Source organism: Sorex fumeus, unplaced genomic scaffold, assembly GCF_029834395.1.
Source record: "Sorex fumeus unplaced genomic scaffold, SorFum_2.1 ptg000013l, whole genome shotgun sequence".
NCBI classification, from domain to species: domain Eukaryota; kingdom Metazoa; phylum Chordata; class Mammalia; order Eulipotyphla; family Soricidae; genus Sorex; species Sorex fumeus.
The window spans coordinates 6,225,373-6,239,599 of record NW_026606070.1 but is presented as its reverse complement, the minus strand read 5'-3'; the positions used below and the strand labels follow the sequence as shown (position 1 = coordinate 6,239,599).

Sequence of the window (14,227 nt, the reverse complement as noted above, 5' to 3'; positions counted from 1 at the left end):
ACAGATGGATCCAAAGAGGTTAGAAATATGAATAGCAATGATCACAATGAGATTTGATTTAGGGAAAATGCCAACGAAGGCAGCTGTGAGAGAAATCATCCCAAATGCAAAGTCATCAGTGGGCTGGGAAGCCTAGGAAGGAGCAACGTGAGGGCGCTGCCAGGAGCACAGGTGTTGGGCGGGGGGGGGGGCTGGGTACGAGCCATGGCACGGTGCTGCTCCAGCCCAAACGTCTCTGGCAGGTACAGGAAGAAGCTTGTCAAGCAAGGAATTACATTGCGATGCCCTTTTTTTTTTCCGGTGGGCACGTAAGGCGTTTGCCTTGCACGAAGTTGACATGGCCAACCCGGGCTCGATTCCTCCGCCCCTCTCGAGAGCCCGGCAAGCTACCGAGAGTATCTCGCCCGCACAGCAGAGCCTGGCAAGATACCCGTGACGTACTCGATATGCCAAACACAGTAACAACAAGTCTCACAATTTGTTGTGAGACGTTACTAGTGCTCGCTCGAGCAAATCGATGAACAACCTCAGGACAGTGGACAGCGGGTCACACCCTGTGATGCTCAGGGGTTACTCCTAGCTCTGCACTCAGGAATCACTCCTGGCGGTGCTCAGGGGACCATGTGGGATGCCCGGGATCAAAACCTGATTGTCTGCATGCAAGCAAGAGCCTTTCCGCTGTATTATTGCTCCAGCCTCTGTAAACATTTTTTAAGACTCTGTGTGTGTGAGTGTGTGTGTGTGTGTGTGTGTGTGTGTGTGTGTGTGTTGGGGGAAGGGATGGGGAGAGGAAATAAAACCAGAAAAACAAGCTGAGACATAAAGGTTCTTCAGTGGCTAGAAGGGGGATTGGACTGGGCATCTCTGGTCCAGCTCCCACCCAAGATGGTCCTAGAAGAAAGGGTGGACAGGGAGAAAGTGACCAGAAGTATCCTGATCAAGCCTTTCCAAAGACCTTTAGGAGAAGGCAGAAGGAATCGGTGGCAAATAGACTTCAAAATAGATGCCACACGTGTGGAATGTGCCTCCAACAAGCACATCTTTTAATGCAGATGTGGAGCCAAATCAACATAAGAAATCTGGTATTTGTTCACTGGGGACAGGAAACCCCATAGACGAGGCCTAGCCCTAATGATTGATCCACCACCAGCTGAAGAACTAACTACTCTCTTCTCGCGAGAGCGCAGGTTAGATCCTATTTTCATTCCCCTGATGTTTATTTCTTTATGTGACTTCTCTCCTCTTGCCAGCTTTGGCTAATTCAGATTCACGTGAGTGGTGTCTAAAAAAAAAAAAAAAAGAGTGGCGAGGCAATTTATGGGGTGGACTCATTTTAATCTGTTTTTATTGACCCCACGTGCAGTTAACCTGGCAAGTAAGTGCTGAAGGAAATGGAAAGAAAACCCGAGCATGGGATAAGCAGCGGCCTGGGGAGAGCTCACCCGTCCCCACGCTCCTTCTCCTCCAACCAGTCACCGGGAGACACAGGTCGCAAAGTTGCATGCATGTAACAGAGGGGCTTGGGTGAACCCACGAACCACCTTGTCTGAGTCCTTTGGACCTGATGTCTGAGCATGCCTAGGAAGCAGAATGCTGGGGCAGAAAACCCTGATAACTTGCCACCCAGGAAAGTTCCTCAGGTGTCCCCTTCCGAACCACTTCATGCTGCACAGAATAGAAACCAGCACCAGTACAAAGCCAGGAAGGAGGCAGGTGAACCCACTCTGGAGAAGAGAAGGATGGTGTTGTGTCCACGCTGGTGGGAGAAAGGAGGCAACACCAACACGGCATACCCGGAGTGAGTTAAGAGGCACACAGGGACCATAAGAGATTAAGGGTTGGGGCTGGAGCGATAGCACAGCAGGGAGGGCATTTGTCTTGCACACAGTCCAACCTGGGTTCAATTCTCAGCATCCCATATGGTCCCCTGAGCACTGCCAGGAGTGATTCCTGAGTGCAGAGCCAGGAGTAGCCCCTGAGAATCTCTGGGTGTGACCCAAAAAGCCAAAAAAGAAAAAGAGATTAGGGGTTCTTTTAAGATTTATTTTATCGAGGGATGTGGTCCACACCAGCTTCCATGTTATTCTCTGTCCTTGCAATGCTATTAGACCACCAGGGTGCCAGAAACCCTCCAACACTGGTTCCCTAGAACTGGGGGATGTCACACTAAGTGGAGTAAAAGGGAAAAGGCAAAGACCAGATGACTGTGCATCTTTCCAGGGCAGATAGAGACAAAGTGAGGGCACAAACCAGTGTCCTTCAGCCTCTCTGCATCTGCAGCTGGCACGTGTCCCAGGGTGGGTGGCAAAGACGGTCCTCAGTGGAAACACACCTTGAGGTGAAGGAGGTTTTTATTTTTTGGAAGGGGGGTTGGTTTGGGGCCACGCCCAGCTGTGTGCAGGACTTAGTCCTGGCTCTGTATTCAGGGAGTATTCCTGGCGGCGCTTGGCAGACCCAATGTGGTGCCGGGGAATCAAACTAAGGCTGGCTACCTGCCAGGCAGGCGCCCACCCGCTGTACCATTGCTCTGGTCCAAGGATTCTGGGGCCGCAGTTGTGTCTGATGTTCTGTTCTCCTTGGAAGCCACTGTCATGTCAAGCCATTGCTCACACCTGGAGCTCTCCAGGAGACCCGGTCATTAGGCAAAAGTCCCTCCGTGGCTGGCGGACCATGAAGACACAGTCTTGGGAAGCTGGTCTCGAAGCCTGAGCCCAGCACAGGACGGCTGTGGTCTGGGGCTTTGCTGTGCCCTTGGCACAGATGTGGCAGGTCGCTGCCCTGCCTACAACCCTACGAGGCCTTCCTCGCTGTGGCCAGACTCCACGCCCGCCCTGACCCAGCCTCCTCATCCTCTCTGCTCTCCCTTGCTATTGTGGACCACACTCAGCGGACCACGCTAGCTAGCTTCTTCCCTGTCCAGCAGAGCTCCTGGCTTCTTCTCAACCAGCATTGGTTCCTCCTTTCATCTAGAAAGCCTTCCCCTTAGCTCTTCTCTCATGCTCATCCATCCTCTCTAAGGAACTCTGCCTCTCACAGTGATGCCGAAATGTCTCATAATTGTCTCTCTCAGCATCAACTTGTTTATTCATCTGCTTACTCTTTATTTGTCCTCTCTTCCTCTGCAATACGCATGTTCTGAGCCCAGAGATTTGTCCATCTCGTTCTCCAAACTCTGGCACAACGCCTGGCACGCATATTTTCCAAATGTTTTGCTCCATAGACACCACGAGCCTGGAGGGACATTGGTGCACTGCAGCGAGCTTGGGTCACTGCCGGCAGAGCAACTTCCTCTGTCACTTCGTCTGTTCATCCTTAGACAGGTACCTGGCTCACTCCTTCATGTTTCTCACTTAGCCAGTGAGGAAAACAACAGTGTCTACAGTTAGGGCTCTTGGCAGCTGACCACAACATCCAATAAAGCACTGATATGTAATCGGCTCTGTACAACTTCATAATTGGTTTCTTTTACCCTGGTCCCTGCTACTTGCCCAGCAAAGTTCATGACCTGTCACTCTGCGGTTCACCTGATATGTTAGAAATCAGACTGTAACTTCTACCTTCTGGTTTGACAGGTAAAATGCTCAGAAGCAAGTGCTCACATCCTCACAGCAAAGCAAACTGGAAATCAGTAGCTCTCCCTCGACCCATCAGAGAACTGAGGTCACAAGGCAAAGCTAGAGAGACAACTGGTGGTGACAGTGACCCCCAGGTCACCAAGGGCGGGGGCTCAGTTCCCAGCTGGGGAGGAATGTTTGACACTGAAATGCATGCTGGTGGGCGAGTATGGACAAGTGTGAGAGGTAAAAGCTCCTTATGAATCTCACCTCTGGGAGCCCTGCCATCTTTCATTATGATCAGCTGAGAAAAATCTCCTCGTTCCATTTTGAAATATTTATTCTCTGATCTCCTTAACGAGGACTGTCCTGGGTGAAGCTATTTTATAGAGTCTGATAAACTGGGATTCGGGGTTGGAGAGAAAGTACAGTCTGTAGGGCGCTTACCTTGCACGTGGTAGACCCGGGTCTGATCCCCAGCATCCCATATGGTCTCCTGAACCAGGAGTGATTACTGAGTGCAGAGCCAGGACTAAGCCCTGAGCACTACCAGGTGTCTGTCCCCCTCCAAAAAAAAAAAAAAAACTCATGCCTTGCATACGTAAAGCCCTAGATTCAATTTCTAACACTGAACTTAGTTTTTGGAATTACTTATTAAACTGGGATTCAATAAAGTCTAGTTGACCCGGGGAAAGGAAATACTTAACTAAGGCTCACCAAAAAAGACAGTCCTAATTACAAAACTAGAGAATGCCCCCTCTTATCTCTACACCACTTGGGTTCCAGGACAAAACAGGGGACTTCAACTAAAAGAGCTGAGTTAATGAAAGTTTTAATTTAAGTATTTTCTAGAGAAAACATAAACAGAGTAGGGAGTGGAGACAAAAGTAAGACACGGGAGAAACTTTCAGTTGTTGACACTTATTGCTAACACAAACAGTCAGCCAGGCTAGTTCCTGGTTAGATAAACACAAAAATTCACATCAGTGTCCTATTTCCTCGGTTCCTTTTACCCGGTGAATCATGTTTCAACTTTCAACAAAAAATCTGAAGCATGATAATAAAGCAGTATGTGTGTGTGTGTGTGTGTGTGTGTGAGAGAGAGAGAGAGAGAGAGAGAGAGAGAGAGAGAGAGAGAGAGAGAAAGAGAAAGAGAACCATCTAAAAATGAAAAAGCAAACATCAGATTCAGATAAGGGTATTTGCATGATGAGACTGAGGATGTGTAACTATGGTTAACATGCTCAGACAGTGCTTCCAAACCTTTCTCAACCCTGCTTCTAACCTTGTTTCCTTCATGTGGTCCCTGTTCTGCCTAGTTGGTCTCCTAGTCTCATGCCATGGGCCCCAGTTTACACAATTTTCACCTGTGGGTCCTCTGGAATATCCTGGGGACCCACAAGGGACTATATGACCCTCCATTGAGAAACACTATACTAATTAATCTAATGGAAAGAGTAAACAATGTCCAAGAACAGATGGGTAATGTAAGCAGAGAGATGGAAACGCTAAGAAAGAATGAGAAAAATGGGAGAAGTCAGAAGAACTAACAAATGAGGATCTGGAGCAATAGTACAGTGGGTAGGGCATTTGCCTCGCATGTGGCTGACCTGGGTTCAATTCCCGGCATCCCATATGGTCCCCCAAGCACCACCAGGAGTAATGTAATTCCTGGTTTGTGAGCCAGGAGTAATCCCTGTGCATTGCCGGGTATGACCCAAAAAGAAAAAAAAAAAAAAGAAATTACAAATGAAGAATGTCTTTCATGGATTCATCAGTAAATTGGATATGCCTAAAGAAGAAAAAACATCAGTGAGTTCAAAAAATACATCAGCAGCAACTTCTCACACTAAATGTGAAGAGGGAAAAGAATAAAACAGAATCTTTGGGATTGTGGGAAAGCAATAAAAGGTATAACATGCGTATAAGGAGGAGAGAGGAATAACAGATAACAACAGAAGCAGCCCAGAAAGCTGACCATAGAACCCACCTGGAGGAGAGAGTGGCAGCACAGAATGAGAGAGTGCCTCTCAGTTCGGACACTCTAGGCCCTGTGGAGGACTTGAACTCATAGTGTCCTTCAAGGTAACATTTCATTCCCTGCTGCTCAGTCTCGACCCTATGTAGGCACAAGACCTCCAATAAACTAGACAGGTGTAGTAGTATCAGTGTACGCAGCAACAGAAACCACGGTGCCCAGGTTATTTATTGTAGTATTTATTTACTTATAGTAAATACTTAGAGTAATTGTAGGCTTACCTGACAATAACCTACAATTCTGATGTGAGACTATACAACACTCTGTGGAACAGAGTTGCTTGACTCAACACACAGAAACCAACATTACAAACAAAACGAGGAGACAGAAACGTACCATGTGATGCACTTTCAAGACCTAGGGGCGTTTTCAAATGTAATGGCACTAGTTAGCTTGCCTGGAGAAGACCTGAAAACCATTATCACAATGTTAAACTGAAACAAGGAAAACAATAAACAAAATGAGATGAAAAACAAGTACAGCGAAAGTACTTTAAAAGATATTTCTACAGAGAATGGAGAGTTTGTACTGGGGTTAGGGTGCTTGCCTTGCACTCTGTTTGATCCCAAGTACTGTGTATAGTCCCTCAGGCACCACTAAGCGTAATCCTTGAGCACAGAACAAGGAGTAAGTGTGAGCACTACCAGGGATAACCCAAAAACATGTGTGTATTGGGGGGGTGTAGGTTGGTGTGAAATTTTTTAAAGACAATAGTTGAGCTGTAGAACACACTAGAGGGAAGGGGTGGTGGCTATAGCTGAAAGGGCTAGAGCACTTGCCTGGCATCATAATGCCCCAGCTCAGTCCCTACACCACACAGCCCCATGAGCACCACTAGATTTGTCTTTGTGCCTGACCCCCAGAGGGCCTTACCAGCAGGTGGAAGTAAGCAGTTGGCAAATAGGCAACACTGCAGAACCCCCAACAGGAAAGCAAAGTAAAACAAGAGTGGTAAACCGTGAAGAGAATTTATAGGTTAAAGGGATCACATGAAGAGACACAATATTCACATGATTGGAATCGCCAAAGGATAAAGCAAAGAGAAAAGGGGTAGAGACCTGATCTGACAAAATAGTAACTGAACCCTCCCTGATTTGGAGAAGGAACGAAACACCCAACTACGCAAAGCACAAAGAGTCCCAAACAAAACAGATCCAAACAGACACGAAGACATATAACTAGTTGTTAAAAACGAAAGGTCAAACCAGAAAAGTAGCATCCAAGGGAAGAAGCAGTTCACATAGGGACCCTAAGCAAAATACTTGCAGGCCTCTCTATGGAAACTATGGGAGATGGAAGGGGATGGCACACAATATTAAAAACTTTAGAAATAAAAACATTTTCATCCAATAATACTTCATCCTGAGCTGGAGCGATAGCACAGTGGGTAGGGTGTTTGCCTTACACGTGGCCGAGTCGGGTTCGATTCCCAGCATCCCATATGGTTCCCTGAGCACTGCCAGGGGTAATTTCTGAATGCAAAGCCAGGAGTAACCCTGAGCATCGCCGGGTGTGACCCAAAAAGGAAAAAAAAATACTCCATCCTGAGAGATTATTATTTATCATAGAATGGTGGATAAAGAGCTTTACATCTGAAAAAAAGAAAAGCTGCATTGGTCACCACCAAAGCAGCTTTCAAAGAAATGTTAAAGAATTAAAATAAAAATGTGAAAGGTTAAAATAAAAATCAGTAAAGTATTAATAAGACACCAAAATTATTGACCTTTTGTTGGAGTACACGGAACTTAGGTTTATCAGGTTGCACCCATCACAGTGCTCCTGAGTCACTCCCATTACTTTGTCTGTCTGTAACCACTTCTATGCTCTTTTCCCCAACCACTTTGTAAGGTCTCATCCTTCTAGGACACTGAACTAGTACTGTAAGTTAATATTGCCTTTCTCCTCTCCTTATGTCTTTTGAATAGTTTGCTTTAACGCAATGTCCTTTTTGTATGGACACAGTAAGAAATACTTTGAGCTTATAGAATTGCTCTCCTAGGGCCACCTCGATCTCAGACTGCAGTGCTCAGGCCAGATATCTTTCCTATTCCTAGCAGCAGGGTCCTAGTCTCGTCGTTACTTTTGGATCATGACAGCATTTGCCTGTGATCAAACTCTTAACTTACAGTTAAGAATCGTGGCACCTTGGCCTGGCCCATCTCGATGCCAGGGTAGCACATAACTTACCGGCTTGCCCTGGTTCCATCCAGTCCCACGTCGGGACCCTGTCCTTGGGGTGCTAGGAAGTGAGGGCAACTGAGGCTTAAGTTGAGAAAGCAGATGCCCAGGAGTGAATAATATTCAAAGCCAATCAACTCCTAAGTTACAAGGCATAATATTAATTAATTGTCTTCCTGTATCTATACAAAAAAGGACATTGCATTAAAGCAAACTATTCAAAAGACTTAAGGAGAGGAGAAAGGCAATATTAACTTACAGTACAAGTTCAGTGTCCTAGAAGGATGAGACCTTACAAATTGGTTGGGGAAAAGAGCATAGAAGTGGTTACAGACAGACAAAGTAATGGGAGTGACTCGGGAGCACTGTGATGGGTGCAACCTGATAAACCTAAGTTCCGTGTACTCCAACAACCTTTAATCCCTAAAACATTCATACTAATACAATTATAAGTTGTGGTGTGTAGATTGAAAATGTAATAGAGCAATAAATGGGCGGCTGTCTTTCCACTTAATTTTGTTGTCAAAGTAAATTCCCTAACCACAAAATGTCTAGTTGGAAAAGAAATATGCATAGTTCACATTTTATTATTTATAAAATAGAGACTTTTAAACCATTGATTTTTCAACCATTGAATGTTTTCTGAACGATAGGCACTGAAGTACCCACAGGAATGAGTAGGTGTGTAACTTTCCATAGAGGAAAGGGGAAACAAAATTCATTGGTTAGTCTCTTTTATTCATTTTTTCACCCTCCCAACAACCCAGTGAGGTAAGTGCTATGCTGTGTTATTTGTGGATAAAGAAATGAATTTATCTGGAAAGAAAGATAGTATACGGATAATTCACTTGCCTTGCATGTGGCGGACCCTGGTTTGGTTCTTGGCAACTGCTTATGGTGCCCTGAGCACTGGGCACCATAAGCAGAGCACAGAGACAGGCATTGCCTCTGAGTATTCCAGATGTGGTCTCAAATAACAGCCCCCCAAAATGGGGGATGTTATAAAGACACATTTTTAACAAATGGTGATCCCAGAGTTTATTCCAGAACCTCGATACTTCCTTCCACACTATACTTTCTCCCCAAAGTAAGTTCACACCATAGTGTGAGGACCATCATATGGTATTTTGTTAAGGAAACTCGGGTATCAAAACTTGAGTTAACAGCAAATTGTTCCTTTGGGAAAAGAGAAATCAGAGTTTTAGTTCTTGACTTCAGCTTACTTATCTTGGAAAAAAATTCTATAATAGTAGTGATAGCACAGCGGGTAGGGTGTTTGCTTTGCACATGGCCATTTAGGGTTCGATTCCCAGCGTCCCATATGGTCCCCCAGCACCACCAGGAGTAATTCCTGAGTGCAGAGCCAGGAGTAACCCTTGATCATTGCCGGGTGTGACCCAAAAAGCAAAAACAAAAAACAAAAAACAAAAAAAAATTCCCATAATAGAGGAACTTTGGCTACAGGAGTGTGTAATTGGAGGCTGAAAATAATAAAAAGATTAACAAGATAAATGAAGATTACCAAACTAAAAAGGCCTAAATTGCATCTAAGACCTAAGTCAATGAGTTTCTAAATGATCATTACCATAACTCACTGTTATGAGCAACAGAGCACCACACTGAACCAAGATGACGGCAGTCAAAATAAAGTGTAATTCAGTTCCCAGTGCCAGCAGAGAACAAAAGAACCCAAACTCAGAAGCTGCCAATTCCTCCTCTGTGTACACTGCTTTCCCCCTAGGAACCTGATCCTAATTTCTGATTCTGCTTGAATTACAACCAGTAATTCATGACATGAACTGTGTTTCTGAAGTGATGTCCATGATATGAACCGCGTCCCCTGAGGAAGTCACTGTATTGCTGTATCCTAGTTGCTGTATGAAGGTTCCAGCCCTAAGAAGGAAGCCAAAAATAGGGAAATGAACTTTAAGACATGCAACAGACTTAGATTTCACCAAGATAGTGAATATTACCGGCATGTCAGAGGGTCCCAGAGAAGCCTCGGAGATACCTGTGTCCCTAGACCCTAAAACAGTTCTGGGAATCACCAGGCCATCGCCCAGTGCTGAAAATCCTGGCTACTTGCACAGTTTGCATCCACGTGTGAGCAGAAACTCTATCAACAATTTGCTCCCCTTCATAGTGGCAGGATCAGATGAGGAAGTGGTCAAACAGATCCCTGATCAAATCCCAGAAAGAACGTGAGTGTGTGTGTGTGTGTGTGTGTGTGTGTGTGTGTGTGTGTGTGTGTGTGTGTAGGAGGTTGGTAGGCAGTGGTGGCTGGCTGGAACAGCTCGGGGTCTAATCCTAATGTGGCTTGATCCACTCTTAATTTCTGAATTCTTATAGCTTCCTGCCATTTGCAGTGATTTTAAAACAACTCTGGAACTGAAGCCATCTTCTTACTTTCACAGATGAATACAGTAGAGATGAATTTGTGTCTTCGGAGAAAGCATCAGAGAAACTCAAACCCTCAGCCTTCTGACTCCACGCTGCATGGGCTTTCCAAGACCCCCAAAGATTCTTCTGCAGGGGCAATGGACTTGGTGGGCAGTGAGGGCCCACCTGCCTTTGCTGGTCCTGGAGAGATCATTTGCTAACCCATAAGACCCCAGCAAATCCTTGAACTTCAGGAAGGCACACCCGGTTGAATATCACACAAAATGTGGGAGGATTTGGGGCAGGTGTGCATGCATGCAGGCACCTGGTCTCCTCCTCTGGAGCTTCCCAAAGCATGAAGCACTGTTTGGTACCCAAAATCCAGACCTAGAGCCAGACTGCAGCCATGACAGGCCACAGTGAACATTAAGTTTTGACTAGGCCTCAGTTTCTGTATTCCAGAAACTGAACTTGCCATTTTTGGTAAACTCCCAGTTGAGTTACCTGCCCAAGAAAGGAACCGCTAGATCATCTGAGGGGTCATGAGGGATCACTATGTTCATTTTTTTTTTTGGAACAACCACAAACTATTACTATGTCCATTTTTTGTTATCTGACTGTTACCAAATGTTGACGAATCGCTGACCACTGTTGCTTGGTCACTGCTATCATATTGCTTGCTCAGCCTTGGAACCTACATAAACTGCTTGCACTTGGAGGTCGGGGTCGCTGTCGAGCAACCACGTTGCAGGTGAGATAGTTGACCCCAATTAGCTAGAGTAAAACTCCTGTGCACTTGCATTACTGTCTCTCTGACTCTGTCTGTTCACGTCGTGACCCAGGTACAACAGTGCCAGCTGCCAGGCAGCACTGTCTCGTCTAAAGCAAGCAGGGGACAGGCTGGGAGGGAAGCCCGCCTGCAGCGGAGGCCGAAGGGAGGTGTTGACTGATCCAGATTGTGCCTGTCTGTCCTTCCTCCCACCTCGGGCCCTCCACCCACCTGGAAAGCCATGGAGTTGGCAGCAGCCAGAAATATCCTCAGAGGCAGCTTGGCCTTGTAGGACCGGTGGCTCCATAAGCGGTGGGCACCGGCCGTCACGCCCAACGCCGTCACCAGGAAACAGAAGGAGGCTGTAAGACACAAGCAGAAGAGCGTCAGCACAGGGCACTGAGCTTTGGGCCAGCCGCCAGCCCCAGCCGTGGCTATTTCCTCCCCCCAGGGTGACAGGGCCAAAGTCTGCCGGAGAGATGGCACCTCTTAGGGACAAGTACTTGACACTGGTGCGTAGGCCTCCAGGCGCGAGAAGAGGAGAGAGAGAAGCCACGTGGGATTCTTTCTCAAGAGACCAAGACGTGGGCTGGAGCAATAGCACAGCGGGTAGGGCGTTTGCCTTGCATGCAGCCGACCCAGGTTTGATCCCCAGCATCCCTTATGGTTCCCAGGAGTGATTTCTGAGTACAGAGCCAGGAATAACCCCTGAGCATCGCTGGATGTGACCCAAAAAGCTAAATTAAATTAAATTAAAAAAGAAAGAAAGAAACCAAGAGTATAATTTGCTTTGTGTCAAACATATATTTTATTTACTGAGGGTCAGAGAGCTAGAACAGAGGGAAGGGCATTTGCCTGCCACGTGGTGGACCCCGGTTCTATCCCCAGCATTACATATGTTCCCCCGAAACCCATCAGAAGGGATGCCTGAGCACAGAGCCAGGAGTAAGCCCTGAGCACCACTGGGTGTGGGCCCCCCAAGGGAAATGCTTTCTTTAGGCTACCAATCTTAAAAAAAATATTAGCACATGAAGCTCAACTTGTAATAACATGTCAGTGATCTCTGACCTTACTGGCTTACTGGCTCCAGGGTGAGATACAGTGATCTTCACATACTTTCTTCTGAGGAAACCTTTTTTGATCATTTTCTAGCAAATTATTCATAACAAGCAACACAACATAAGATATTTAGCACCTGCTACTGGGGCAGGATTGGGTGGTGGTTGAGGAATTGGAAATAAGGGTGGTGGGAAAGTGAAATGGTGGTGGGTTTGGTGTTGGAATGTTGAACGTTATGAATTATCATGGGCAACTCTCTAAAAAATTAATAAATTTAAAAGAAAAGCAGAAAGAAAGGCTCTCTTTACTGTTTCTTGCCTCTCTAGATGCCGGCGCCCATGTTAGCCTGTGAAGCTGAGTCCGAGGCCCCACTAAGGACCCCCACTGAGGGGCAAGTGCCTCGTTGTCCCTTTCTTTACGCCCATGCTAGTGTCCTAGGGTGAGTCCATGCTCGCGGTCAGAGGGTGGTGTGAGGAAAATCAGGTCAGAGCCATAGACAATAAAGTCTGGCTCTGGGCCAGTGAGAACAAGGATCAAGCAGACCGCAGGGCAGCTCCGGAGAGTCAGAGAGCCTCGCTGTAGCCTCACCATGGGAGTCAGAAGTGGCCAGCGGGGAAAGGTTTATAAAGTCCCCATGGCATGTCCTCCTCTCCCAGAATGGAGCATAACATGACACACGCCATAATCATGCCACCGGACCCTGCGCCAGACTGTTTCACTCGGGGTGCTCCAGACGGGGCTAGGTGAGGCCCCTCCCCGGCCCAAGGAACCCAGCCTCGGCAGCTGAAAACCTCCAGAACACAACCGCAGCCCTGCTCACGGTCACTCTCCACTCAGGTCAAGCCTCACCCATGCATGAACCTATCCCTGCACATCTCATATCTCACACCACTCATATTCCAAGAGTAGTGCACCACGTTTGATGGTGTTTAAAGTAGTAGGCAACCAACCTCAGAGGAAAAAATATATATGTATATATATATTTACATATATATATATATACACAAAAGCACACAAGGCTCAACTTTAACAACAGGTTAATGATCTCTTATAGAAGGTCTTAATGGCCCTTGTCGAAATACAACAATCTTCACACTCTTTCCTCTAAGGATATGTCTTTGTAGCATCTTCAGCGGTTTGTCATAACAAGCAATACAAAATGCATTATTTTGGTTCTGCTTTGGAACGGGATTGGGGTTCAGAATGGAAACATCCAAAATATGGTGATAGGAAGGTGTAATGTTGGTGGGAAGGTGTAATGGTGGTGGGATTGGTGTTTGAATATTAAATGTAATCAAATATTGTGAACTACCTTATAAGATTAAAAAATTAATAATAATAAAAAATAAAGTCCACCCCTCCAAAAAAATAAACGTACAGTGGCACTATCAGCCACTCATTCAAGTGTAATCTCAAATGCTCACAATGTCTTAAAATCATAATTATTACAACTGAGGAAAACAGTCTCTGAGAGAGAGTTCTGCACCAAAACCTGCATCAGGGGAGCTGGAGCGAGAGACCAAGGACTGAGCACACGGAGGAGGCCCAGTTTGATCGTTGGCACTGTGAGGACCCCAAGCACAGAGCCAGGAGTAGCCCCAGCACTCCTGGGGCGGCTCCCAAAATAAACCCATTAAATCAAACTCCAAGTCAGTCTAGTTCCAAAGCGTCTGCGCAAAGATCCCACGCACCCCGGATGGTGGTGGTGGTTTGCTCCTCATGAGGACACTGGTGAGGGTAAGAGCCGCATGTAAAGAGACACCCACATTTCCTGGATGAGAACAACCACTCAAGTGGATTGAAGCCACGGGCACAGAGAAGTAATCAAGTGTGCTACTCATCTTATTAAAACAAATCCAGCAACCCTACTGGCTTTGTATTATTGTTATTGTTGTTTTCGTTATTGTTGTTGTTGTATTATTATTAGCCCAATTTTATAGATGAAGAAACAAGATCATGGAAAAAAGAAACTCAGACTAAAAAGGAACCCTAAAATAAAATTATTTGCGTGCAATATATCAGATCAAAGCTAATATCCAAGATCTATGAAGCACTCCCTAAGCTCAACAACAAAAATTGCAATAACTCCATCCAAAAATGGGGAGAGAAGATGAATAGATACGACCCAAAGAATATGTATATTTTATTATAGGCATCTGAAATATACATATTCAGATATAAGTATCTGAATATGTATATTTTCATCATCACATATTAACTGGGCTGGGGCGATAGCACAGCAGGTAGAGC

The 14,227-nt window shown here is 45.9% G+C and overlaps 1 protein-coding gene across 1 annotated transcript in view; it reads right to left on the bottom strand.

The window, feature by feature from the left end:
• The window catches only part of SCD5 (stearoyl-CoA desaturase 5), a 152,386-nt gene that overhangs the window by 55,512 nt on the left and 82,647 nt on the right, over positions 1-14,227 (bottom strand). The window contains 1 exon segment of the mRNA XM_056111383.1: positions 11,150-11,280. Coding sequence (XP_055967358.1) covers positions 11,150-11,280 — 131 coding nt within the window.